Source organism: Amphibalanus amphitrite, unplaced genomic scaffold, assembly GCF_019059575.1.
Source record: "Amphibalanus amphitrite isolate SeventyFive unplaced genomic scaffold, NRLGWU_Aamphi_draft 000552F_arrow, whole genome shotgun sequence".
Lineage (NCBI taxonomy): Eukaryota > Metazoa > Arthropoda > Thecostraca > Balanomorpha > Balanidae > Amphibalanus > Amphibalanus amphitrite.
This window is the reverse complement of record NW_024882046.1, coordinates 75,060-98,954: the sequence shown is the minus strand read 5'-3', so window position 1 is coordinate 98,954 and position 23,895 is coordinate 75,060. Positions and strand designations below refer to the sequence as shown.

At 48.8% G+C, this 23,895-nt stretch overlaps 1 protein-coding gene across 2 annotated transcripts; it reads right to left on the bottom strand.

Moving 5' to 3' along the window:
• Nucleotides 1-406: 406 nt before the first annotated feature.
• Nucleotides 407-17,062, bottom strand: LOC122393751 (extensin-2-like). 2 transcript variants are annotated; one of them, XM_043390080.1, is made up of 3 exons: nt 16,966-17,062; nt 16,491-16,580; nt 407-2,244 (listed from the first exon to the last, which is right to left on the bottom strand). In XM_043390080.1, exons 2-3 carry the CDS (start codon nt 16,500-16,502, stop codon nt 736-738), a joined length of 1,521 nt encoding a protein of 506 aa, XP_043246015.1. In that variant the 5' UTR covers nt 16,503-16,580; nt 16,966-17,062; the 3' UTR covers nt 407-735. The 2 variants fall into 2 exon arrangements, with proteins under 2 accessions (XP_043246015.1, XP_043246014.1); XM_043390079.1 differs by lacking the exon at nt 16,966-17,062 and having other exon boundaries at nt 16,491-16,939.
• Between the last annotated feature and the right edge of the window lie 6,833 nt (nt 17,063-23,895).

Here is a 23,895-nt window from a genome sequence, read left to right as displayed (position 1 = left end):
AAGATTATAAGCGAGCCCTTTGAAAGCTGCAGATTGTACTAAGGCCATAGGTATCTACAATTTGTTGGTACCTATGCTTCGGTTTTTTCCTATCGATGATCAAGGATCAGGTTGATTTCTCAGTTATTGTCCCATAATAAGTAAGTGTCAAGTGTCAACCGAGGGAAAATCACACGTTTCATTTTTTTTATAAATTCGCGTTTTAAATCAGCGCTTAACGCAACAGCTATTTATCGTGAGCAGGGAGTGCAATGTTCTAAGGCGCAATATCTTCGTAATGGCATTGAAAGAGTTAAAAAACAATGAAAGCACCCGTTGACTCAGTCGCTGAGGAGCTCACTCTCTGTGTTACGCTATGAATAAGTCACGCGATTGTTTCGATCACGTCAACTTTAAATCCAGTACATGAGCTGTCGTACTGCCACTTTATTCGAGCATTTGCATTTCCCATCTTTATTCTTTATGGTCGAGCATTTAGACAATCTAATCGTATGAAACTAAAAACCGCGAATCATGAGAGCTATCACTCACATCCACACCCGCTTACACGGCAAGAAAACAATGTCAGCATGTCATCATTTGTCGCCATGGCTTACTTCGGACACCCGTAACAATCTCAATAAATAACAATAGCGCTGTTGCCGGCTGCCTCTCGCCCAGCGGCCGATCGAGAAGTCACACAGACCGCCAGCGGGCGTCAGCGGCTAGCCTCCCTCCCAGCACAGCGGCCCCTCTCTACGCCGAGTAGCTGTTCTCGGGCAGCGCCCCGCTCTCCCACGCCTGTACGTCGCCGTAAAAGAGGGTCGTCTTGTGCAGCTCACCGTCGTAGTTCGCGCCGCCGCCGCCAGTGTCTGTGGTGGCGCCACCGTACGCAGAGGGCCGGGGGATCTGCGGCGGTCGGTAACTGCTCTGCTGGCCAGGAGAGGGCACGTACACGGGGGCCTGGTACGGCTCGGTCGGAGTCGGGGGCTGGTAATCCTCCTTTGGCGGCTGGTAATCGTCCTTGGGAGGCTGGTAGTCGTTTTTCGGAGGCTGGTAGTCGTTCTTCGGAGGCTGGTAGTCGTTTTTCGGAGGCTGGTAGTCGTTTTTCGGAGGCTGGTAGTCGTTCTTCGGAGGCTGGTAGTCGTTGCTAGGAGGCTGGTAGGACGGCGCTGGGGGCTGGTAGGACGGCACTGGGGGCTGGTACCCGGGAGCACTCGTGGGAGTCGCGTAAGTGGGCGGTGGACTGTACGGGGACGGCCCTCCCGCTGTTTTCGAGTGTTCGGGTGCGTCGATTTTGAAGGACTCGAATTCGGGGAAAGGTGGAAACCTCGGCGCCGAGAAGTCGCCGAAATCAGAGAAATCAGATTCGCTGAGTGTGTTGTAGTCTTGCACAGGTTTGTGCTCCTCATAGCTGGTCTCTGGCTCCTCATAGCTGGTCTCTGGCTCCTCGTAGCTGGTCTCTGGCTCCTTGTAACCTATCTCGGGTTCCTTGTAGCCCAGCTCCGGCTCTCCATAGCTCGTTTCCGGCTCTCCATAGGTCGTCTCCGGCCCGATATAGCTGGTGCTGGTTTTGGGAGGCCCATACTCAGATGTGGGCTTTTCATAGCTCGCGTCTGGCTCCTTATAGTCAGTGCTTGGCGGGCTGTATTCAGTGGCTGGCTCTTTGTAAGTGCTTTCAGGCTCTTTATATGTAACTTCTGGCTCCTTGTAGCTCGGTTCGGGCTCTTTGTAGCCGGGCTCTGGTTCTATATAGCTGTAGCTCACTTTCGGCGGTCCATATTCTGATTCAGGACTTTTGTAGCTCGTTTCTGGTTCCTTGTAACTTGATTCCGGCGCATTATAGCTTGACTCAGGCTCTTTATAGCTCGATTTCGGTGGCTTGTAGCTTGGTTCGGGCTCCTTATAGCTCGGCTCAGGCTCTTTATAGCTCGGCTCGGGCGCCTTGTAGGTGTCGTGCTCGGGCTCCTTATAGCTCGGTTCTGGCGCCTTGTAGCTCGGTTCGGGTGCCTTGTAGGTCTCGTGCTCGGGCGCCTTGTAGGTCTCGTGCTGGGGCGCCTTGTGGTTTTCCACGGCCGAGGAGAAGATGACGATGTGGCCGGTGCTGGGCCGCGGGCGGTGGACCGGCCGGCGCACGTGGTGCACTGGCCTGAGAGGCCGCAGGGGGCGCCGGTGGGGGCGGCGGCGGCGACCCTTTCCCAGTGTCGGCTCAGACAGCACGGCGTCTGCCAGCACCAACACCGCCAGCGCGGCTACCAGCCACCGCTGCAACACAGCGGATCTGGCGTCAGTATAGAGCGGGCAGCAGCTGAGACACAGCGATACAGCGTCAGTATAGGGCAGTCAGCACCGCCGGTGTACACAGTCATAGACATAGACATTTATAAAGGCTATCCAGAGTGCTTGTGGCTATTACCACCTCTTGTCAAAGATACGAAGTCATAAATCTAAGTTCGGGGTGGAACATACACGCTCACTGGTGGATAGGTCAAATCGATACGACGTCACAGTACGGTATAAAAGTAAACATCAGTCCGGTGGTTCAGATAGGTAACGTTTGAGGTAGTGAGGGAACACGGTCACAGGTAGGTAGCTCAGTCAGTATCGATGGTAGTGGGTTGAAGAGAGCAGGACCACGACAACAGAAGCACCTCTTCCCCATTTTGGTACGTGACCGGGGTTCATAACTCGTAACGGGACATATTTCTGCATACATAGTCCCCCCTGTGGACTGTGGTAAATTAATTCAGTTTACAAGTTGATTCGGCTGGTTTCCTCTGTGATAGAGCCTTGGGCTCGTGCTCCAAGCCACTCTGTTATCCGGCTTTCCTCAGAGCTGTGACACGTGACCTGCACGTGTTCAGATCCCCGGCGGCTACCGTCGTGCGCAGTGAACACTCTGCTGTTTTAACGTGCACGCCCTAACTAGCCATGACACGTCGGGTTCACGCACGGCGACATAAACCCACTGAGGCGTGGTCCGGCGCGCCGCATGCTATACGTTTGAAACTTTCGATTTTTCCCCGCGCGCTGACGTGGAACGAAACTGACGCGGAAAGATTACATCGGGTTGGTGATTTTACAGCCGCTAGAGAGCGAAACAGGAACCGGTCAGACGGCTCGCCCGAACACGGGACTGGCCGTGACCAGAGACCGGCCTATTGGCTGCTCGGTGAAGCTTCCATTAATGATACATGTGTAAATGTAGTGGTCTGGGGCTGTATACATAGACAAAACAATTATACGCGGCATTTGACTGGTCGACCGCAGCACATATCAACTGGATGCTGCACTCAAGTTTCGGAAGCAGCGCATGCATTCAAATTCCACCTTTCCAACCTCAGCCTGTACGCACCTAGGTAATTTGTGCTTTGGAAAATATGTTCAGAATAATACACAATAGCCGTTTTCACGACGGCCATCTGGTACACATTTGGTGCACATCTGGTGCAGATTAGATGCAGATTTGGTCAAATTAGGTTCAGTGTGTCTCTTAGTAGCTATCAGCAAGGGTTGTAATAATTGCTTATATGCATGCTCTGTCATATAATCAGAGAGCATCATCGATTAAAACACTGAAATAAATTCATAAAATAAAGAAATTTGTTGTTAAAGAGATTAGGTGCAGATTTGGTCAAATTAGGTGCACTCGCCGGATAGCCCGTCGTGAAAACGGCTCATATGACACAGCACATGCCTTATGGAGACGTTCAGCCTTTCTCACCGCTCTCACATTTGAAAAATCACATTATTTAATCTTTCCCATGTCAGCATAGAAGACTCGAGATGTAATCATAAACTCATCACATCTCAACCAGGTCATAAGAGGTGTAGGTGCAGTCTACGTATGCACTGCTCGTCGAGTCACGGATTCACGAACGGGTTTCGAAACTACCGGCTGCCACTGTTGGCGTCACACCACGCCCGGCGACCGCCAGCCTCACAAAGGTGATTCGGCAACAGGCATCCGACAGAATTCGAGCTGTTTCATCCAGCTCACTTTCAGCTTTTCCCGGTCGGTATGCTGATATCCGCGTTGGACAAATGTTTCCGACTGTGTGAGGCTGAGGTTAATTTTACCTGCATGCGTTACCTGCTCGGTCATATGAACTGTGATAATATGGCGAAAGTGTGGGTTCTTGATAGCGCCATCCCTCGCCATTCTCCTCGAACTGGAATAGCCTGTGGTCAGTGACACTAGTGACAGGCATCGTATTACAGAACGAATGTAGTTTAAATAGTTGTAAATTTTTCTGCGATTGGCGCGAGCATAGCGTCCTCCACGATGACAATATCGATATTATTGTTATTCGCTCAACCCAGAACCGGCCACCGTGCTGCTGACGGCGCCGCATTTGCGCAGCTAGCTGAGTTGCCCGGGGCGGCCATGCAGTCACGTCGGCATGACAGCCAACTGTTCCGTGTCACGTGCGGCCATGTTCCGCGCCGCTCTCCGACCGTCGCTGTCGGGACCTGTAGAGATCCGTCTGCTCCAACAGAGAGCCTGTCTGAACCTGCAGAGATCCGTCTGCTCCAACAGAGAGCCTGTCTGGGCCCACAGTGAGCCCGTCTAGGATGCATTGAACTGTCTGCCGTACAAGGCGTGCCTGCTGCTGCAGGGGGGTGGCGTCTCTGACCGGCCGCCCCAGCAGCTCGTCCCGGGGCCGTCCAGCCGGTCGGTGGAGGGCGAAAGCGGAGCGGCGCGCGGCCCGCGCCGACCGTCGCTCGTGCCATCTGTGGTCGGCAGCGCGGCGTGTGCTGCGCAAATGACCGTGTCGCAGCCAGCCGGAACGGCGACAAGTGCAGGCCCGGCTGCAGTGCCGCTTCATGACAGCAGCTCGTATCTCAGAGAGCCGGCTATTTCTAGTCTGTTGTTACCACAGATAGGTATGGCGGACGATTTATGTGGGGTTATTATGTTATCCAATATTGTTTCCTTTGTACACGACCCGTTAGGGAGACCCGTAAAATCATCCCGTGCCTCCTCTAATGACGTGCTCCAGATAGTCTGTCGGCGCCGGCGCCCTCGGCCGCCGCCGTTGCACCGGCCGCCGTCCGGCTCCGGGTGACAGTGAAAGTGGTCCGGGAGGGCCGAATCGGCGCGTCATCCCGCTCCGGTGACATCACTGGTGAGCTGGACGTAATGACCACTTAGAGCGTTCAGCCCGGCGGTCAGCGGCGGTACCCGGGCATGTCACTGGGGAAACGACGAAAGTGGAGAGCAGAAACACTGCCGATCGCGCCAGACGCCGCACCAGTTCGGTACTTCAGCCCGACAGAGATCGATAGATGTGGTCAATGAACAATTCAGGGCATTACTATTTGATATCAAATAGGAGCTAGCGGTTCAATCGGTAGTGATGTCACTTAAAAACACCAACTATGAATTCTAGAAAAAGACTAGAAAAATGGCCTTCTTAGAATAAAATACCAAATAAGTGTGAATGAAGTACCTACTTTTTGATGATTTCGACCACAGTCATTATGAAAATATGACAGATAGGAGGTTTTGAAGTTCTGTATGCATATATAAGTGTTGAAGTTCTGTTTGCAGATATAACTTTTGAAGCTCTACCCGGAATGTTTTACTGATGGCATGTGCTGGAAATCATCAGTACCTATTTATTTCATTTACCCTACATTTGACATTTTATTGTAAGGACATCATTTAAAAAAGCATCTGTTCCCAAACTACCTACCTATACCTAAAAACATACCTATTGCCTATGTTATGTCTTAGTTACAATCAGTGCCCCATGACAAGTAATTCTTTAACCCGCGCCGGGCCGGTGCTCCGAGACTTCCGCGCCGGGCCGGGGGGGAGGTGTCTGACTGAACACCCCCCCCCCCCCGTCTGACTTGGCTCCTGGGCCACGTAGCGACATGCGTGGTAAGCGGAATTCGAAAGAGCGTCAAAAATAATGACGGAATAATAACGGTCATTTTTTGGGTCATGTCAAAGGTCAGGTCACCAGAGGTCATCAAAGGTCAAATGTAGTCCATTTCAACAATTTTGGAAACTGCCTACCTACGGCTAACTCGGGACCAATAGAGCTACAGCGCCACGGAAAAGCGCATTCAATAGCCCTTTAACAGACCTTTCTGAATAATGCTCTCATAGTTACCTCAGGTCAACGGTCTAGTCTCCAGATGGCAAAAACTCTAAAAAAAAGCCGTTTTCACGGAAAAGGTTTTTCGGTAATAACTTTTGGTTCAAGCAAGCCACATCATTACTTTTGCCATGGCATCGTGTTCCTCCCGTCAAGGCGCGTCGAATTAACTATTCGTTGACCTTGAGAGGTCATTTTGAAAATTTGACCTCAGGTCAAGGTCATGACCTGACCGGAAAGGGTCATGTCAAAAGTTATGGCCAAAAAAACTGCTGATGCCTGTTCATGGTTTGACACCTCAGGGGCACACAGGTGCATTTTTCCGACTGAGTTTGTCATGTTTATCCAGGAACCGATGTTTGAACGCGGGTTTTGAACACCATTCGTCCAAAAGAGGCGCATTCAATTCTCTCCCATTGACTGGAGAGGTCTCAAAAGTGACCTGACCTTAGGTCACCGACACCAAAATTCCGAGATATACATTTTGTACATACTGTTACTTTTAGAAATCGCTTGCTGTTTGAAGGTGATCGTTCAGTCGGTGTAGCTATGACGAGGAGCGAAACTTTTTCTGAAGTGAGGTCACTTGACGGTCACTTGACGAACCTGATGACCTGATTTTGAGAGCCCTTAGTCTGAAATTTTCACAACATTTGCGGAAAAAATGCATGAACAGATGAACCAAAAACTGCAGGGGGATGTTCAAACATCCCCACCCCCCACCCCCACCCCCTCCCCGGCCTGGTGCGGGTTTTAATGATGTTGAACAAATCCCCAGTGCTCATAAAAACTAGGCCAATACAGGACAACCCCATAAAATCGAGCACATTAAATCTACTAAAGCCAATCAGAGTACCTCCCATGTGTGCTCCCTTCCACAGTAAAAGCGCGAATGTCAGGCCGACCCGGCCCAGGAGTAGCGTCAATAAGGAGAAGCCCTTCCTTCCATGGGAGCGACTGCTAGCGCGGCCCGGCATCCGGTCTCTCGGGGCGGGCTGGGCCACAGCGGCGCACCCACAGCTGGCCACTGCGCTGCTGGGCTTTTCAGACCTGTATTTGGCCCTCAACCTGTCATGTCATTACGCTGGGGCTCGGTAAAAGTCTTATAAGACCCAAGCGGCTCTAGCCATCAAATCAACACACACAAATCAATAATGGGGAACAGTGAACTGTGAACTGGTACTTGAGATGATGTTTTTCGTACTCCAGCGTAGATGGGTAGCCATCACGCTCTCAGTCCCAGCGGATAAAAACAACACCTAAGAATGAACTGGTACTTGATATTTGAAGTTTAAAATTGCTTTGAATTGGCAAGAATACAAACCTAAAAACAATCTTATAAAATTGGTTCTTCTTTTTTTTGTCCAGGTTACACCCTACCACAATTAAAAGAAGCACTGTTCTAGTTCTCGATTGGAGGCAAAGGCTTCCAACAACTACGTTTCAGCCGGCTGTTGCGAGTCGACAAACTGCTGTGAAGGAAGAGGGATATTGCGAAACTGGAGCGTGAAAATATAATTCTTAGGGTGGAGCAGCACTTGGGCCAGTATGCTGGGTGATACTCCCAGCTGGGCTGTCGTTTCGCGCCCACTTAGAGCAGCCCCATGACCCCAGGCACTCGCCGCGGTTGAGGGCTAACAATGAACCTTTGCAGGCCACCCCTGGCTACGATTACACCATTTATTTCACAGCGCCTCTCACACAATTAATTGCGATTTGTCTCATTATGTCCCATGAAGAACACACGGTTGTGTTGCACAATGCACATATAATATGTCTATTGCCTAACCTGTACCTGTATTGTTTAAGCTTAAACCGCACCATGGCGGGGAGACGTTTTTGTCTTTCGCAAATACACTTAAATGTACTTAATAAGTACATAATAAGTTAATATATAATATATATAACTAATAATAATATAAATAAATATATAAATAATAATAATAATAATAATAAATAAATAAAAAATAATAATAATATAAATAACAATATAATAAGTTAAATAAATGTACTTTATTTTATTTTATTTATTTTATTTATTTTTCAAAACATCCACGGGCATGGGCACCCATTGATGGACGTAGTCCCATATACCTACATATTACACACACACACGCACACATACACACACATACACGGATGGAAAATATCAAGCAGACCTAGGTTCGTTAAAAGTATGAGAAAATGCTGCAGTTCACATCTCCCCGTTCTATCTAATGTGCACAGGGCTGCCTCGAGCGGACATACGCTGCTACTCGTTTCTTATACTGTAGCTGGCTATGTTGCCACACATCGACGTCACGGTTTGCGTCCAGAAACATATTGCTGAGCATCGGTATGCGATTGAACAGGCTGTTTTTGACGGTGTTCACCCTAGCGTAAGACACGTGAAAAGTGCTCCAGTTGCGAAGCAGCCGAGTGGGAGCAGCCAAAGGGAATTGAGCCAGAAGAAACGGGGAGTCGATGGCGTGGCGGTGAATGTTACGAATGAACATTGCATCGTGCTGCTCGCGCCTTGCTGCCAGCGTGCTCATGCCGAAAAACTGGATCAAGTCGTTGTACTCGAGCGCTGTATCTGTGACACGGCACCGTGCGCAGAGCCAAATGAGGAATTTGTGTTGGATGCGCTCTATCCTCTTCATGTGAGTTTCGGCTGCGCCTCCCCAAATCACGCTGCAAAATTCTAGTATAGAGCGCACGTTTGCACAGAAGGTGCCTATGATTGGTTTTCTCATTGACTTGTCAAATGTATGGCCGCACTTTCCGGTCTGAAACGTTCGAATAAGAAGCCCTAGAGCTCTGTTAGCACGGTGCACCACGGCGTCAACATGTTCAGCGAACGTCAGCTTCTCATCTATGAGCACGCCAAGATCACGCATGACTCTCACTCGCTCCAGCTCGACTCCGTCTATCGTGTAGGCGCTGGAGACCGGCTGACGCCTCAATGTCAGGGTGAGCACCTTGCATTTAGCCGCATTGAGCGTCAGGCCCCATTTTGCAGACCACCGGCACAAAGAGTCGATCTGGCGCTGTATGAACTGTACATCTGCGTCGCTGTCTACCTTCCCGTACATCTTCACGTCGTCCGCAAACATGAGTGCGTTCGCCTCTACGTACTCCGGTAGGTCATTAATGAAACACGCAAAGAGCAATGGTGAGAGAATCCCGCCTTCGGGTGTTCCCGACGTTACCGGCGCCCACTCCGAGCACTTGCCCTTCACAACCACCCGCTGCCGCCTCCCAGACAGATACGATTCACACCAATCGAAAGCTTTGTCCGAAATATGGAAAGAATGCTTTAGTTTGTGAAGAAGCAGCTTATGATTAACGCTTTGGAAGGCCGCGGAAAAATCGGTGTAAATCACATCCGTCTGAGAGCCAGCAGAGATGTTGCTCCAGGCAGCGTGCAGCATCGTAGCTAAGTTGGTGACGCATGAACGATGAGGCATGAATCCGTGCTGTTTCTCCGAGAGAACGGGTTTCACATGTTTATACAGCGTGTTAAAAACGACGCGCTCCAGAACCTTGCTAAAAAGAGGTAAAAGTGACACGGACCGGTAGTTAAAAGGCAACGCCTTCGAACCCTTTTTGTGGATCGCCACAATGTTGCCGCGCTTCCAAGCTGCTGGGAACACACCTTGTTCCAGCGACAACCGCACTGGCGGATCCAGGGGGGGGCCACCGGGGCCATGGCCCCCCCCCAAAAGCCTGAAAGGGGGGGCCAACATATCTTTTGGCCCCCCCCCCCAAAACGCTTGGAGAAAAATTAATGTGAGAAGGTTGCGTAGTAGATACCTACTAGAATCAGCAGCGTGATTCAATAGCGTAGAGAAAGTCAGGGGCGCGGGAACTACTTTCAGACTGGGGGAGCACACCATAATAGAGATCAACCTAGGGTCCCCCCAAATCTAGTTTTCTCACCGGTTTTAGGCCACTTATTTTTCATCCCTTGGCTTTTTCAACAAAAAAAGAAACAGTTGCAAAAAAGGACGGTATTCCGTCTGAAAGTTGTGGGGGCACCGCCCCCACTGGCGGATCCAGGGGGGCCACCGGGGCCATGGCCCCCCAAAAGCCTGAAAGAGGGGGCCAACATATCTTTTGGCCCCCCAAAACGCTTGAAGAAAAATTAATGTGAGAAGGTTGCGTAGTAGATACTAGAATCAGCAGCGTGATTCAATAGCGTAGAGAAAGTCAGGGGCGCGGGAACTACTTTCAGACTGGGGGAGCACACCATAATAGAGATCAACCTAGGGTCCCCCCAAATCTAGTTTTCTCACCGGTTTTAGGCCACTTATTTTTCATCCCTTGGCTTTTTCAACAACAAAAAAAGAAAACAATTGCAAAAAAGGACGGTATTCCGTTTGAAAGTTGTGGGGGCACCGCCCCCACTGGCAGATTCAAGGGGGCCACCGGGGCCATGGGCCCAAAAAGCCTGAAAGAGGGGGCCAACATATCTTTTGGCCCCCCAAAACGCTCGAAGAAAAATTAATGTGAGAAGGTTGTGTAGTAGATACTTACTAGAATCAGCAGCGTGATTCAATAGCGTAGAGAAACCCAGGGGCGCGGGAACTACTTTTAGACGGGGGGGGGGGGAGGTCACACCATGATATAGATCAACCTAGGATCCCCCAAATATAGTTTTCTCGCCGGTTTTAGGCCACTTATTTTTCATCCCTTGGCTTTTTCAACAAAAAAGAAAACATTTGCAAAAAGGAGCGGTATTCTGTCTGAAAGTTGTGGGGGCACCGCCCGCACGGCCCCAGAGTTGGGGGGGGGGCAAGCTGCCACCACTGCCCCCTCCCCCCGGTTCCCGCGCCTATGGAGAAACTACCGGGTTTACTAGCTTCCTTCATAAAGTGTCGTCATGTCTTATCGTCACCCGAGAAGGTCTTATTGCATAAATATCGATTGAGCTGTCAAGTTAACAAACTTGCTGTGGCAGCCTGACCTGACATGACCCGGCAACTTTTCATTCACGGAATATGCGCAATAAATTTTTTAGGAAAACTCACTGAGTTTTCGTTGAAAAAAAACTTGTTTTGTTTCGTAATTGTACAAGAAGCATATGAGGGACCTTTTTGTCCCTTCCTGCGAAACGGTAAAAGACTTATTTCGGTCACAGCTCAGGCCAATCTCTAAGGGTCAGTCGGGTCACTTATTTCTTAAAAGGGTCCTTACGGCATCCAAGGACCAATTCCGGCTTTTGAGTGCGCCACATCAGCATTTGATGCTACGACAGATGTCGAAATCTGAATATATGTTACAGGCCGTATGAAAATTCGGTCCGTTTGCAAACGGCCTGGCCCAGTCAGGCCATATGAAACTACCTGAAAACACCGGCCGTTTGCAAACTATGACCTGAAATATCAGACCGTTTGAAAACGACCTAGTTAGTTTCGGCCTAGCGGATCCAGGGGGGCCACGGGGTCATGCCCCCAAGCCTGAAAGGGGAACAACATATATTTTTTGTCCCCAAAAACACTTAAGAAAAATGAATGTGAGAAGGGCGTAGTAGGTAGAGAGAAAATACCGTATCATTAAAAATCTGTGAGCTTGATAAAAGTGTTGGTCTTGTCTTCACCCAAGAAGTTCTTATTGCACACTTTAACCATGGATGAAAGAACCTTCATCCCCAGGTTCTCCTTCATCCATGCTTTAACTCTCGATCGACGTGTGAAGTTATCGTGTAAGGTATCATGAAGCCGATCGCGACGAAACTTTAGTACCCTCATGGTGACAAAGTCTGAAAATTTTATGACCCTGACCCAAGTGAACTTTGACTTGTGGCCTATTTCTCGAGACTATCCGTGCGTTCGGAGAGCATGGAATATTCACCGTCCCCGGGAATATTCCCCGTGCCGCGTTCGGAGGCGTATCATCTCTCTGAAGTGAATCATCTCGCCAAGTTCAGGCGAAGCATACGCAGTTGTTTGGCGTCCAAATGATCCCGATAGGTATGTCAGTGTGGCTGTGTGACCTCTTACAATGATCTGCTCGCTTCATATTTTAACTTACTTTGATTGTGCTTGACGCTGGAGTGTAAGTGCCTGTGTGGTTTCTCCAAAGATAAGCAATACATACATACATACATACTGAACGGCTAATCTCCGGAAATATTCCGCGCGCATGGAATATTCAACGGATTCCACGTGGAATGTGCCTCTCCGAACGCACCATATGTTTGGCCATGTTGGAGGCCATGTTTGGCCGGAATAGCGATTCGGCGTATGTCGGCTCACATTATCCGCGCTTTTATAGTCTTTTCGTGGTTTAAAACGCTCAAACATGTGATATGATGTTGCTCCCACGCATTAGGGCGGATGCCAATGCCACCTTACGGTCAAGTCAGGTCATTGACCTTTGATGACCTCGGTGCACTTTTCCGAGTTTAGCATGTTTCTAGGATAGTTTCGTTTAGCTGATTTTGAATTTAGCATTTTGCAGCCATTTGAACATTTACGAAGTAGTTTTGATGCCTTCGTATCATGTTACGTAGCTGCCAGTGGTAGTGGACACCTGCTATACGGACGCCCATAAGTACCCCTACTGGTTGATCTGACCTGACCTGCCCTGACATGGCCTAAACGCATGAAGACATTATCTATGATCCAAACTAACATGAAATTTGTGATCAGCACAAAAAAACGTATTTCAGCCTTACTTTAGGAGGTTCTGACAGGTCCTGATTTTCCCGTCTTTTGGGTCTGTGACCTGACCTGGGCGGTGTTTCACGGCACGCTGCCAGCCGCTGCCAGCGCTGATGGCACTTTTGGTTTCAATGGAGACATCAACAAGCCTATACCCACAACACTACCGAAGGCTGACCTTAGCTCGCGGAATGCGCTGTCAGCGGCTGTCAGCACGACCGTGAAACACCGCCCTGGAAGGTCAACCAATGACCAAGGACCTTAAAATCGGGTATCATCGGCTTCGTCTCGTCACTCACGGGCAACACGCCTGTTTTTTTTTTCCGCGAGCTCTAGCTTAATCAGGGGCCGAAGAACGGCAGGGGGTCCAACCGACACCTCCCAGCCCGCGAAGGCTGCGCCACGCACCGACCCGGAGCGGGCTAATTGGTCGACAAAAGCAATTTGAAGTGTTTTCAAAGTAATATTTAGGCTCGGGTTGGGTGGGCTACCATTTGTATATTTTTTATTTTTAGTTTTAAAAAAAATATCGTTTCAGGGCTGTGACGAAAAAATAAGTGGCCTAAATCCGATGAGAAAACAGGATTTGGGGGTACCCTAGGTTTGGTTACTTGCAGGAGTTGGCCCCCCCCAAAACGCAAGTCTGGATCCGCCAGTGGACAACCGGCACAGCTTGGTTACAGGGACCGTCAGCTCAACGGCACATTCGCTAATAATACGCGCGCTTACATTGTCCGGTCCACACGCTTTGTGCTGATTGATGCTACAAAGGATTCCACGGACAAGTTCCTCCGAGACATAGAATGAGCACAGTGGGTCAAGCGCGTGATCCGGAGCCGACGGCAGCACGGCAACAGCGGGATCAGAGAATTTGCTGGAGAACATGCGGTTCAATACATCAGCTTTCTCGCGGTCATCCACAATCCTACGACCATCCTACTTAAAGGGACTATCCCACCTTTAACATGGAGTTTGAGTTGAGATAGCCAAGTTTGCGGCGAGGTTCAGAAACCACTATCTAACTAGGTTGCAACCCCCGCGGCCTCTTGGTGTTGAAGAAATTCGTTCCCTTCATTTGAAAATGGGCCTTGTACAAGGCCCTATCTTCAACATGGAGCGACCGTTAGTGTGACGTCACCTCGTTTAGTCATTCTGATTTAAATGGGTTTGTTCGTTGAAAAATCGCTTAAAACTTGGTCTGAACTTTGTTGTGGTGCCTACAGAGTAAAAAGAATCAGCTTTATGACAGTAATGTGGCCTGGGGAAGGAGGTAATTTTGGGCTGTGACGTCACATATTTGAAAGTTTGTGTTTGGAATATGGGAAGCCTAAGATGTTTAATGAAAAATAAATGCCTGAACCGTGTTCCTGGTCATCCAATCTATAAAGTCGGGCACAATTTAACTGGTTTTAACAACATTTTAGAAGGTGGGATAGTCCCTTTAACCCGCGCCGGGCCGGGGGTGTTTGAACACCCCCTCCCCCCTGCGGTTTTTCGCAGATATCTCAAAAACGGCGGCGCGGAGCGCCACCGTTTTTGGCACACCTGCTTGTGCATCTTTTCCGCACATGCTGTGAAAATTTCAGACCCAGGTCGCCTTAGGTCAGGTCACCAGGTCACGCCAAGTGACCTCACCTCAGAAAAGAAAATGAGAATGCTCGTCATAGCTACACCGATTGATCGATTGCCTTGAAACTTTCAGCGATTGATTAGAGCAACATTATCTATAGAATATGTATATCTCGGAATTTTGATATCGGTGACCTAAGGTCAGGTCAATTTTGCGGCCTCTCCATTATAAGTCAATGGGAGAAAATTGAAAAGCGTCTGTTTTGCAAGAACGCTATTCTAGACACTCTCAAACATCGCGATGCAGGTAAAATTGACCCACTGAACCGGGAAATGGCAACTGTGACCCCTCGTTATGTCCCTGAGGTCATATCAGGTCACGAACAGAATCTATCAGATTTTCGCCAATAACTTCTGATAGAGGCGTGCTAGAGCGCTGAAAACGCCTTAGATGTGTTCGTCTCGACGTTGCAGATCGACTGATATGCAACATGACCTTTTCCGGTCAGGTCGTGACTTTGACCTGTGGTCAAATTTTCAAGTTGACCTTTCAAGGTCAAATTATAGTTCATTCGACGCCTCGACGAGAGGAACACGATGCTGGCAAAAGTAATTTCATGGCGTTTTAGAATCGTCTTATAAAGACCTTTCGTTTAATGCCGATTTTGTTTTCGTAGCTCCCTTAATTATACACTACTGGGGGTGAAAAAACGCCTCCGGGCTGCGGTGGTTGGGATACCCCCGGGCCCGGCCAGGTTAAATCGGAAAATTGCAACCGAATCCCACGTTATGCCCCGGGGGTCATGTGTGACCATTTTAGATCACGAGCAGTTTTTGACATGTTTCGTCAGAACAATGCTGGGTCGATGAATGGAGCGATTTGCTGTGCTTAGCTCAATAATACAAAATGACTAATACGCAGCATGACTCTTCTCGAATAAGCTATGTCCTTGACCCTCGGAGTTTTAAATTTGACCTTTGACGGGAGGAACATAATGCTGTTAAAATCGATGTTACGCCTGTTTTATGGCAAAAACTATTGCAGGAAACAATGCCACAGAAATGTCCATTTAACCCTATTAGTGGCAGGCTCCTGGCTACCCCTATTAGTGGCAGGGGGGGCTGTTTACGACCCCCCCTGATATCTCGAGATCTAACCGGCCGATTTTCAAAATTCAAACAGCATTCGATTTCGCTCAACGTGATCTACATTTCTAAAAAAATAAGAATTAAAAAATGCCAATAGGGGGGTAGAGGGGGGTAAAAACGGGCAAATTGCAGATACATTTTAGACTGTTTATCACGGCCAGGTTTCTGAACCAATCTTAACGCAACTTTTGCCGATCGATAGAGAATGAACCAGGAATTCACATGGATCCTAAAAATATGGATTTTCAAAAATCATAGGTGGATACAGATCATTGAGATTGGGGGTACACAAAAAGTATAGTAAATAAGGTTTTTGTTGGTACTGTTTCTAAAAAGGGTGGTAATGGTCTTGTTATGTTACAATTTTCTTATGAGAGAGCGACTACAATTACAAAAGAGAGCGCCTATGCATATTGGTCATGCATAGGCGGTGTCAGGACACCTATGTTGGGAGGTAAAACATTTCCCCCCTTTTTGGACGCCTGGATCCGCCTATTATAGCAAAAACGTGTCAAAAGAGGATGCACAATAACTTTGTATATGCTATCACATGATACCTTTCATTCACTGTTCGTAAAACTGGTGCATACAGTTATAATACATCAGCATCGTGATCTTCGCCCAAATGACTCGCTTCACGAATAGGACCCCCCAATTCCCAGTGCTCTGGAGCCGCCCCTGGTAAAGTTATGAACTTGAAATTTTCAGGGAATGTGCCCAATTTAGTTTTAGAAAAAGTCAGAAAATTTTAGCATCGTAGCTTCAGCGGTTTCGGAGATATTCTCGAAAAACCTGAGGGGTGGATGAAAACAACCCCCCCCCCCGCCACTAATAGGGTTAACGGTACCTGCTCCTTGAAGGTCAATCCATTGACCTTAGGTCATATATGCGGCCACTTGTGTAATTAAACGGTGTGATGATTGGAATGGGAGCTAAATCAGCTCGGCGAGGTGTAGACGCAGGCTAGGAGTCCACCAGAGTCCTGTGCAGAGGAGGGCCCAACATTGTCCATGTCCTCAGCTCAGTCCGAACTTACCGAGGAACGCATGGCGTCGGACCGGTGTCCTCTCGTCTGTCTGCAGTCCGAGTGGATTGGTCGCGCCGCGAGGCGTCCGCGTCACCTCCGCTGCGGGTGGAGGTGTGAACCCGCCTCAGCGCCTCAGCAGCCCCGCCGCGCTGGTGTGAACCCCGCCTCAGGAGACCGGCTGGCTGACCGTCCCGCCCGCGCACGCTGCACTAGCCCCGCCGGCCGCCGGGCCGGTACCTTTATCGGGCAGCTTTCACAAGGGGCGGGGACGAGACACTGTTCTGCCGTCGCACTGGGAAATCCACGGGCTCCAGGGGCTCCCCTGTACAGACCTGACACGGAGTTATGGATTGGGGGCATGGAATGTCCTTCGATAATGCTTTTTATGGTCCCAGTTGGTATGGGCTGGTGGAAATTACTCAACACTTTCGGGTCTGATGCTGAGCCAGCCCACCAATACTGTCACCAGTTTTAGCTTACTCACGCTTAGTTTCCATTTCCGTGTGGATGATCGCTTTGAAGCTTTCTGGGTAATTCCAGCCTGTTTCATGCGCATTTTGAAGTCAGTCTGAAGTGTTGCTCTCAAACACCTGTCAAGCGTTGGCTATGCCACACTGCAGTGCAGGTGGAACTAACATATCCTATAGCAGCGCCATCCAATACCCGTACGACTTGTTGCTTAGCTATAACGCTTTTGTTAAATTTTTTCAGGATAAATGACCGCATGTATAGGTATGTGGCTACATTTCACGACAACTACTTTAATAATTGAGATTGATGGATTAGCTTCAAAAGCTTACAAAAGCTTACAACACCTACATGTCTCTTGAGATCTGAATCAGTCTCAAGGATTGAGTCCCTTAACCCCTACCGGACCTATTGGTTGTCCCCACTACACTTGTGTACATAATGGGGGGGGGGGGGAGAACTCCCAGCTCACCCTGCCGTTTCACCTCTAACTGAGCTGTAGAGCCTCGCGGGAAAAAGACCAGAGTGTGCGCAGTTACGAGACATAGCGACTGGTATATACCCGATTTTAAGGTTTCAGGACCTAGATCAACTGGAGGCCTTTGAGGTCAGGTCAAGTAGCCCAAGGTAGGGATATGGCACTTGATGAATAACCTCTCAAAAAAAAAAAAATGATGGAAGAATTGCCATTTGGACATCATCATATTCGTCTTGCTCAGACGCGTCGATTGATATACTTTTTATGAGGTCAACCTAGTTCATTTACTAGGTCACAAGGTCAGGTCAAACCTTGCAGGCCATAACGTTGATCGAATGATGTCATGTCGTATATCATTCAATTTGACAGGCCTTCACGAGCTCATTGGTGGCTTGGTCTTAGCTCAATTTGATCAGAGTTATTGACGAAAAACTCATATGACCTTAGTGACGTCATATATGACGCATCTTAACCCTCGCCCTGGCAGGGGGGTCGATGCGACCCCCCCCCCAAGGTTTTTCAAAGATAGCGTAAAAACGGCGGCACGCAGCGCCGCCAAATTTGGCACAGCCTATAGGGCAACCTTTTGACATATGACCTGAAAATTTCAGGTCCGAGTGACCTAAGGTCAGGTTACCAGGTCAGAAAAACCGGTACAAGGTCATGGTCAAATTTCAATTTTCTTTTTGCACCTGTCCAACTCACAGTTTTGGACTGATTTACTTCAAACTTTCAGGATGTGCTAAGTTCACCGAGTTGTATAACATATAGTTCGTTCGAGTTTTTTTAGGTCACTGACCTGAGGTCAGTTAGAGGTCATTACGTCGTAATGTTAAGCCTATGGGAAAATACTAAATTCGGAAAATACTGGAGATATCCGCTTCGTTCTATCACTTTTGTGCTTTGAAACCACAGTACTTAACAGCAGGTCACTTGGTGCTTCTTTGTTTGGTGTACTTATCCATGGGTCAGGTCAAATGAGGTCAACTGAGGTCAAATGACGTTTTTGCCAATAACTTGGCACATAATGACGCTAGAGCTTAACAAATGGTATAATTGTATTCCTGGTGATCAGCCGAATCGACTGATATGCGATATGGTGCAATTCGGTTAACTTGAACTTAATTTATTAATTTAAGTTTACTAAAATTCAAGGAAAATTTTAAGTACACTTAAGCAAGCTAAAAAGTATATCATTCGACGCGCCTTGACGTGCTGAGTTCACTGGTGCTTTTCTTTTTGCTCTATCTTAATTAGATCAAGAGTTATAAGCGAAAAGCTTTTGAACCGTTTTTAGCGAAATTTTTACATTTATACCCCCCCCCCCCCAAAAAAAACCTAAATATTGACCTAGAGCAACCAAATTTGCACAGGGGCGAGAACTCCAGGGGGCCCACCTACCTACCAAATTTGGTGTTTCTAGGTGCCATAGGAGCCAATCGCGAGGGGGGTCGCATCGACCCCCCCCCCCCCTGCCAGGCTGTGTTATGAAAAATGCCCTGCCAGGGCGAGGGTTAAGTTCATAATGTAAAATACGGGCGGATCCAGAGAGGAGGCTTAAGATGCTGCGGGGTATGCTCTCCAAAAGATGTCTCCAATTTCCAAAAAAAAAAAATCCTCAGATTTCGCTCACTTCTAATTTGCTATGAAATTTAGAACCGGCTTTTGCAGGAAAACTTGTGTAATCTTCTTTCTATGTAAGGAAATATTCGAAATTTCGTCAATTTCTGGCGCTGCGGGGCAAATGCCCAAAAAGCCCCGCTTCCTGGATCCGCCAGTGTGCATCGGCGGTACTGAACCCTGCAAGGGGTAGAGGGAGGAAATCATGATTTCATGTGCTTGAGAGAGTTTTGATCATTTGTGGAAACAAAACAGCAATTTTAATATTTCTATCAAGGACTTATAAGGGTGGGGTCACGTGACCAGCCTGACCTTAGGTGACCCTAAAAAAAAAACTGAGATAGGGGAGACCGGAGAGCGGGACACTTTCGTGCATGAGACACATTCGTTTCCGACAGTTTATGGGAACACGAGTGGCTGCCCAAGCTCAAGGTAAATAATAAAAAATATGTCTATCATTGCAGCCCTCGTTCACTGTAGAAGACTTCACTGAACCTGCTATCATGCTTGATAAAACGCGAAGTTGCATTATTTGTACGTCTTTCAAACTTTTTTTCACAGCATCCGTTTTCGCGATACTGACTCCAAAATGTGGTTCAATTCAGCTTTCCAAAATTCACGGCGAAGAAGCTCACTCTATTCACGGAACTGATGCAAGCTTGTTTGTTTAAAAAGTGTCATTTTGCAACGAGAAATTTTGAAATATATTACAAAGAAAAAACGTTGTGGGACAGGTTCGTGTAGAAGCCTAGGGACATATGTGTGCAAATTTTCTTTCGTTTTTTTTTGCGATTTATGACTTTATCTGTAGTAGGTTTCATTTATGACGATCGCCTGACTCAGTCTCGGCTGCTTGCGACGTCGTGAAAAGTAATTCACGCGACCATGGCGAGGTCACGGAAGTGGACCGACGGCCGGCACTAGTTGGCACATTCTTGTTGGCACTGGCGGATCCAGGGGGGGGCCACGGGGGCCATGCCCCCCCCCCCCCCAAAGGCCTAAAGTGGCCTGTTTGGCCCCCCCCCCAAAAACGCCAGAAAAATTGCTAAGAAAATATACCTTGATGAAGGTTTTTAGCCACTTGGTGAAGTAAAGCTTTCCACTGCATAATATGGAAGCAATATAGTAGCAGTGAGGGTCAGTCAAAAGTTGCGCGAGCGAAGTCGACCTTAAAAAAAAAAAGACTGTTGTTGGCACGTGTTTATGGCGCGGTAGCTGGTAGTTGGCGGTGTTTCGCGTGGTGTGGCATCACTGGCGGATCTGGGGGGGAGAGGGGGGGGCACGGGAGCCTGAGGTGCCCCTGACAGGCCCGTGGTGCCCTTGCTAGGCCTGTGGTGCCCCTGGACCCTGGCAGGCCTGTGGTACAGTCCACAGCAGAAGTAATGTGGGGTTTCAGTCATGGGTATGTTCTGCTTCTGAAGCTTAGGAACGATTAGCCAGACTACAATGAAACTTTGAATGTAGCTTATATGTAGGTATCGTCACCCTTGCAGCTGCAACTTTAGCTATTGACATCTTCTTTTCAATCACTTCGCATTAAACAATCGCCAGTCAAAGCCAACCGTTGAGTTTGGTAAAACCCTACATTACTTTAGCGGTGGGCTGTACCTCTGGCGGGCCTAGGGTGCCCCTGCTAGGCTGCTGATGCCCCTGGGACCTGACAGGACTGTGGTGCCCCTGACAAGCCTAAAGTGCCCCCAACAGGCCCGTGATGCCCCCGACAGGCCCAAGGTGCCCCTGCGTGATGCCGTGATGCCTGCGAGGCCGGTGGTGCCCCCTGCGAGGCCGGTGGGGCCCCTGACAGGCCCATGGTGCCCCTGCTAGACCGGTGGTGCCCCTGGCAGGCCTGTGGTGCCCCTGCTAGGCCGCTGGTGCCCTGGGCCCTGACAGGACTGTGGTGCCCCTGACAGGCCCAAGGTGCCCCTGCAAGGCCGGTGGTGCCCCTGTAAGGCCTGTGGTACCCCTGCTAGGCCTCTGTTGTCCCTGACAGGCCCATGGTGCCCCTGCGAGGCCGGCGGCGCCCCTGGCAGGTCTCTGGTGTCCCTGACAGACCTGGGGTGCCCCTGACAAGCCTGTGGGGCCCCTCACAGGCCCGTGGTGCCCTTGCTAGGCCTGTGGTGCCCCTGGCGGGCTGGTGGTGCCCCTACTAGGCCGGTGGTGCCCCTGACAGGCCTGTGGTGCCCCCGGGCACCAAGGGGGTCATGACCCATGTGGCCCCCCTTGGATCTGCCACTGATGCATAATATATTGATTTGTAAAGGCGTTATGGCTTATGCAATATGCAATTGCAGGCATTTGGTATCCCTCACTTATCCCTCATTGGGGCTCTGGCGGGCTCCTGAGGGCCCACGTCTATCTCCGGGAGCCCATATAGACAGGCTCCTTTGGGTCCTTTCAGTACACTATAGCATAAGAGGTCTCCATGCGAGTCCTATACATGCATCTGAGGGCGTACCCTGATGTCTTAGGTACCCAACTGCAGCTCCAATGGTCTCTTCTTACACTGGCGGATCCAGGGAGGGGGCATTTAGGGCCATGCCCCCTTCCCAGAGGCCTAAAGTGGCCCGTTTTCCCCCTCCCCCAAACGATAATGAAACATAGTTCAATCAGGGCGTGGCCGAGGAGCCGAGTTAGACAGGGCTGTTTTACCACCTCCCGGCCCGCAAAGGGACCCAAGCACTGACTCGAAGCGGGTTAAAGAGACCCTCCCACCTTCAAAAAAGTTAATGAATTGGCATGAAAGTGATGTCGCTAGGTTCAGAAACGGCGAAAACGAATATCTACCAAATTTTATCGAAAAATATTCACCGGTTTTCAAGAGATTAGACTTTTATTTTTGTTTACTTTTTGGGATATCCGCTGCTGTTCCTAGCGACTTTATTTGAAAGTGCGGCATTTGTTGCGCGCAAAGCAGCCTATACCACCGCATGCTACCAAACGTTTTAGTAAAATATTAAAAAATCATTAGATCTCCGCTGACGTCACACATTCAGAGGGGTATCCAAAAGCATTAGCCCCTCTGAATCAAAATGCTGCAATTTTGAAATTCAATATTTCCGATTTAGGGCATTTCTCGATGTTGTGAGTGCGTGCCGAAACCGGTAATTGTGAGCCAGGGACCCCATTTTGGCTATCTCAGCTCAAATCTAATGTTAAGGTGGGAGGGTCCCTTTAACTGGTCGATAAAAACAATGGTAAGTGTTTACAAAGTAATATAAAGGCATGGGTCGGGTGGGCTACCATTTATATATTTTTCTTTTTAGTTAAAAAAATTCAGTGTCAGGGCTGTGACGAAAAATAAGTGGCCTAAATCCGATGAGAAAACAGGATTTGGGGGTACCCTAGGTTTGACTCCTGCATGAGTTGCCCCCCCCCCCCAAAACGCAAGCCTGGATCCGCCAGTGCTTGTTGGCCAGCCCATTCTTCCTACATTTGTTGTGCAATGCATTCTTGACGAAGGGAATCGAGTGAAATGGCCCCCTGCCAATTTCTTTTGGAAAAAGTTCTATCAACACCTGGTCCTGCATCAAACTTTGCGGAGTGCACGGAAGTGCCCCACCCCTTGCACGAAAGTGCCCCATAGGTGGGGCAGGTTCGTGCAAACGCAGAGAATTAAGTCCTTTTCTAATGAAAGCGATAATGTTAGAGGATAACCTTTTATTTAGAAAAATATCGACAATAGTTCCTCTCCATATTACAATCAACAATTTTACCATTGCACCAACCAAAGAGCAGATGCATGGATTTATCCATTTTCTGCACAAATGTGCCCCACTCTCCCCTATATATGAGATATCTGCACAACTACTCACAGTTCGATTGCCGTCCGCACTCCGCACAGGACTTGTCTCGCTCCGTGGTAGGCATTCTTTCTCGATAAAACAGAGCGTATGCAGGCATACACATGTAGGTATGTAGGCAGGTAACAGTTTGAAGACGACGTTATCAGTCACTCGGATATAAGAACATCCAGATCCGCGAGACTCCACCTAAGAATTGATTTAGCATTGTCCAAATTTTCCATACAGTTTGTCAGCAATGCACAGAAGTTAACCCGTTCCCTGGTGGGGTCTGTTAATAACGCGACCTGATGGGGAGGCTATTTTTGCCCCCCCCCCCGTATCTCCAAAACTTCTGTACGGATCCGCAAACTTCAAACGGCATTTGAAAGCCCCGTCAAATTTGCTTAGGAATTCCAATTGCATTGACCTCGGGGTCACCGATGACGTCACATGTCAGGTCAAAGATAAAAAGGTTTTACCGTTCAAGGGTCTTCTAGGGAATGCGCTATAACATCGAGTAAACGCATTTTATCGAAAATCAGCGATAGGGCGTCAGTTGCCTAGTACATATGTTGCTGTAAGAGATCACTGATAATGCCAGGTCAGGTCACAGGTCAGGTCACCAAGGGTCAGGACATTAACTCAATTTTGCTAGGGCTGTGCGATGCATTTTTTATGGCCAATTTTCATTTCCAACTCAATGGTGTTGATTATAAGACCATCAGGAACGGCTTACGTCACTTCCTGGTGAAATCAGGTTAACCCGCGCACCGACGGGGGGGGCGGATATCCGCCCCCCCCCCCCTGAGGTTTTTCGCGAATAGCGGGAAAACCGCGGCGCGTAGCGCCGCGAAATTTGGTATGACTATTCCCTCATCAATTTTACACATGGTGTGCAAGTTTGAACCTCCTACCTTTCAAGGTCAGGTCACCAGGTCACTTTGAATGACCCAACCTCAAGTCACTTTTTTGCAACTTTGTCACCGTGCCAGAGCTACAATAGATGTCGGAGGCCTTTGAAAGTCGCAGGATGTTATAAGTTCATTAGTAGCTACAATTTGTATAT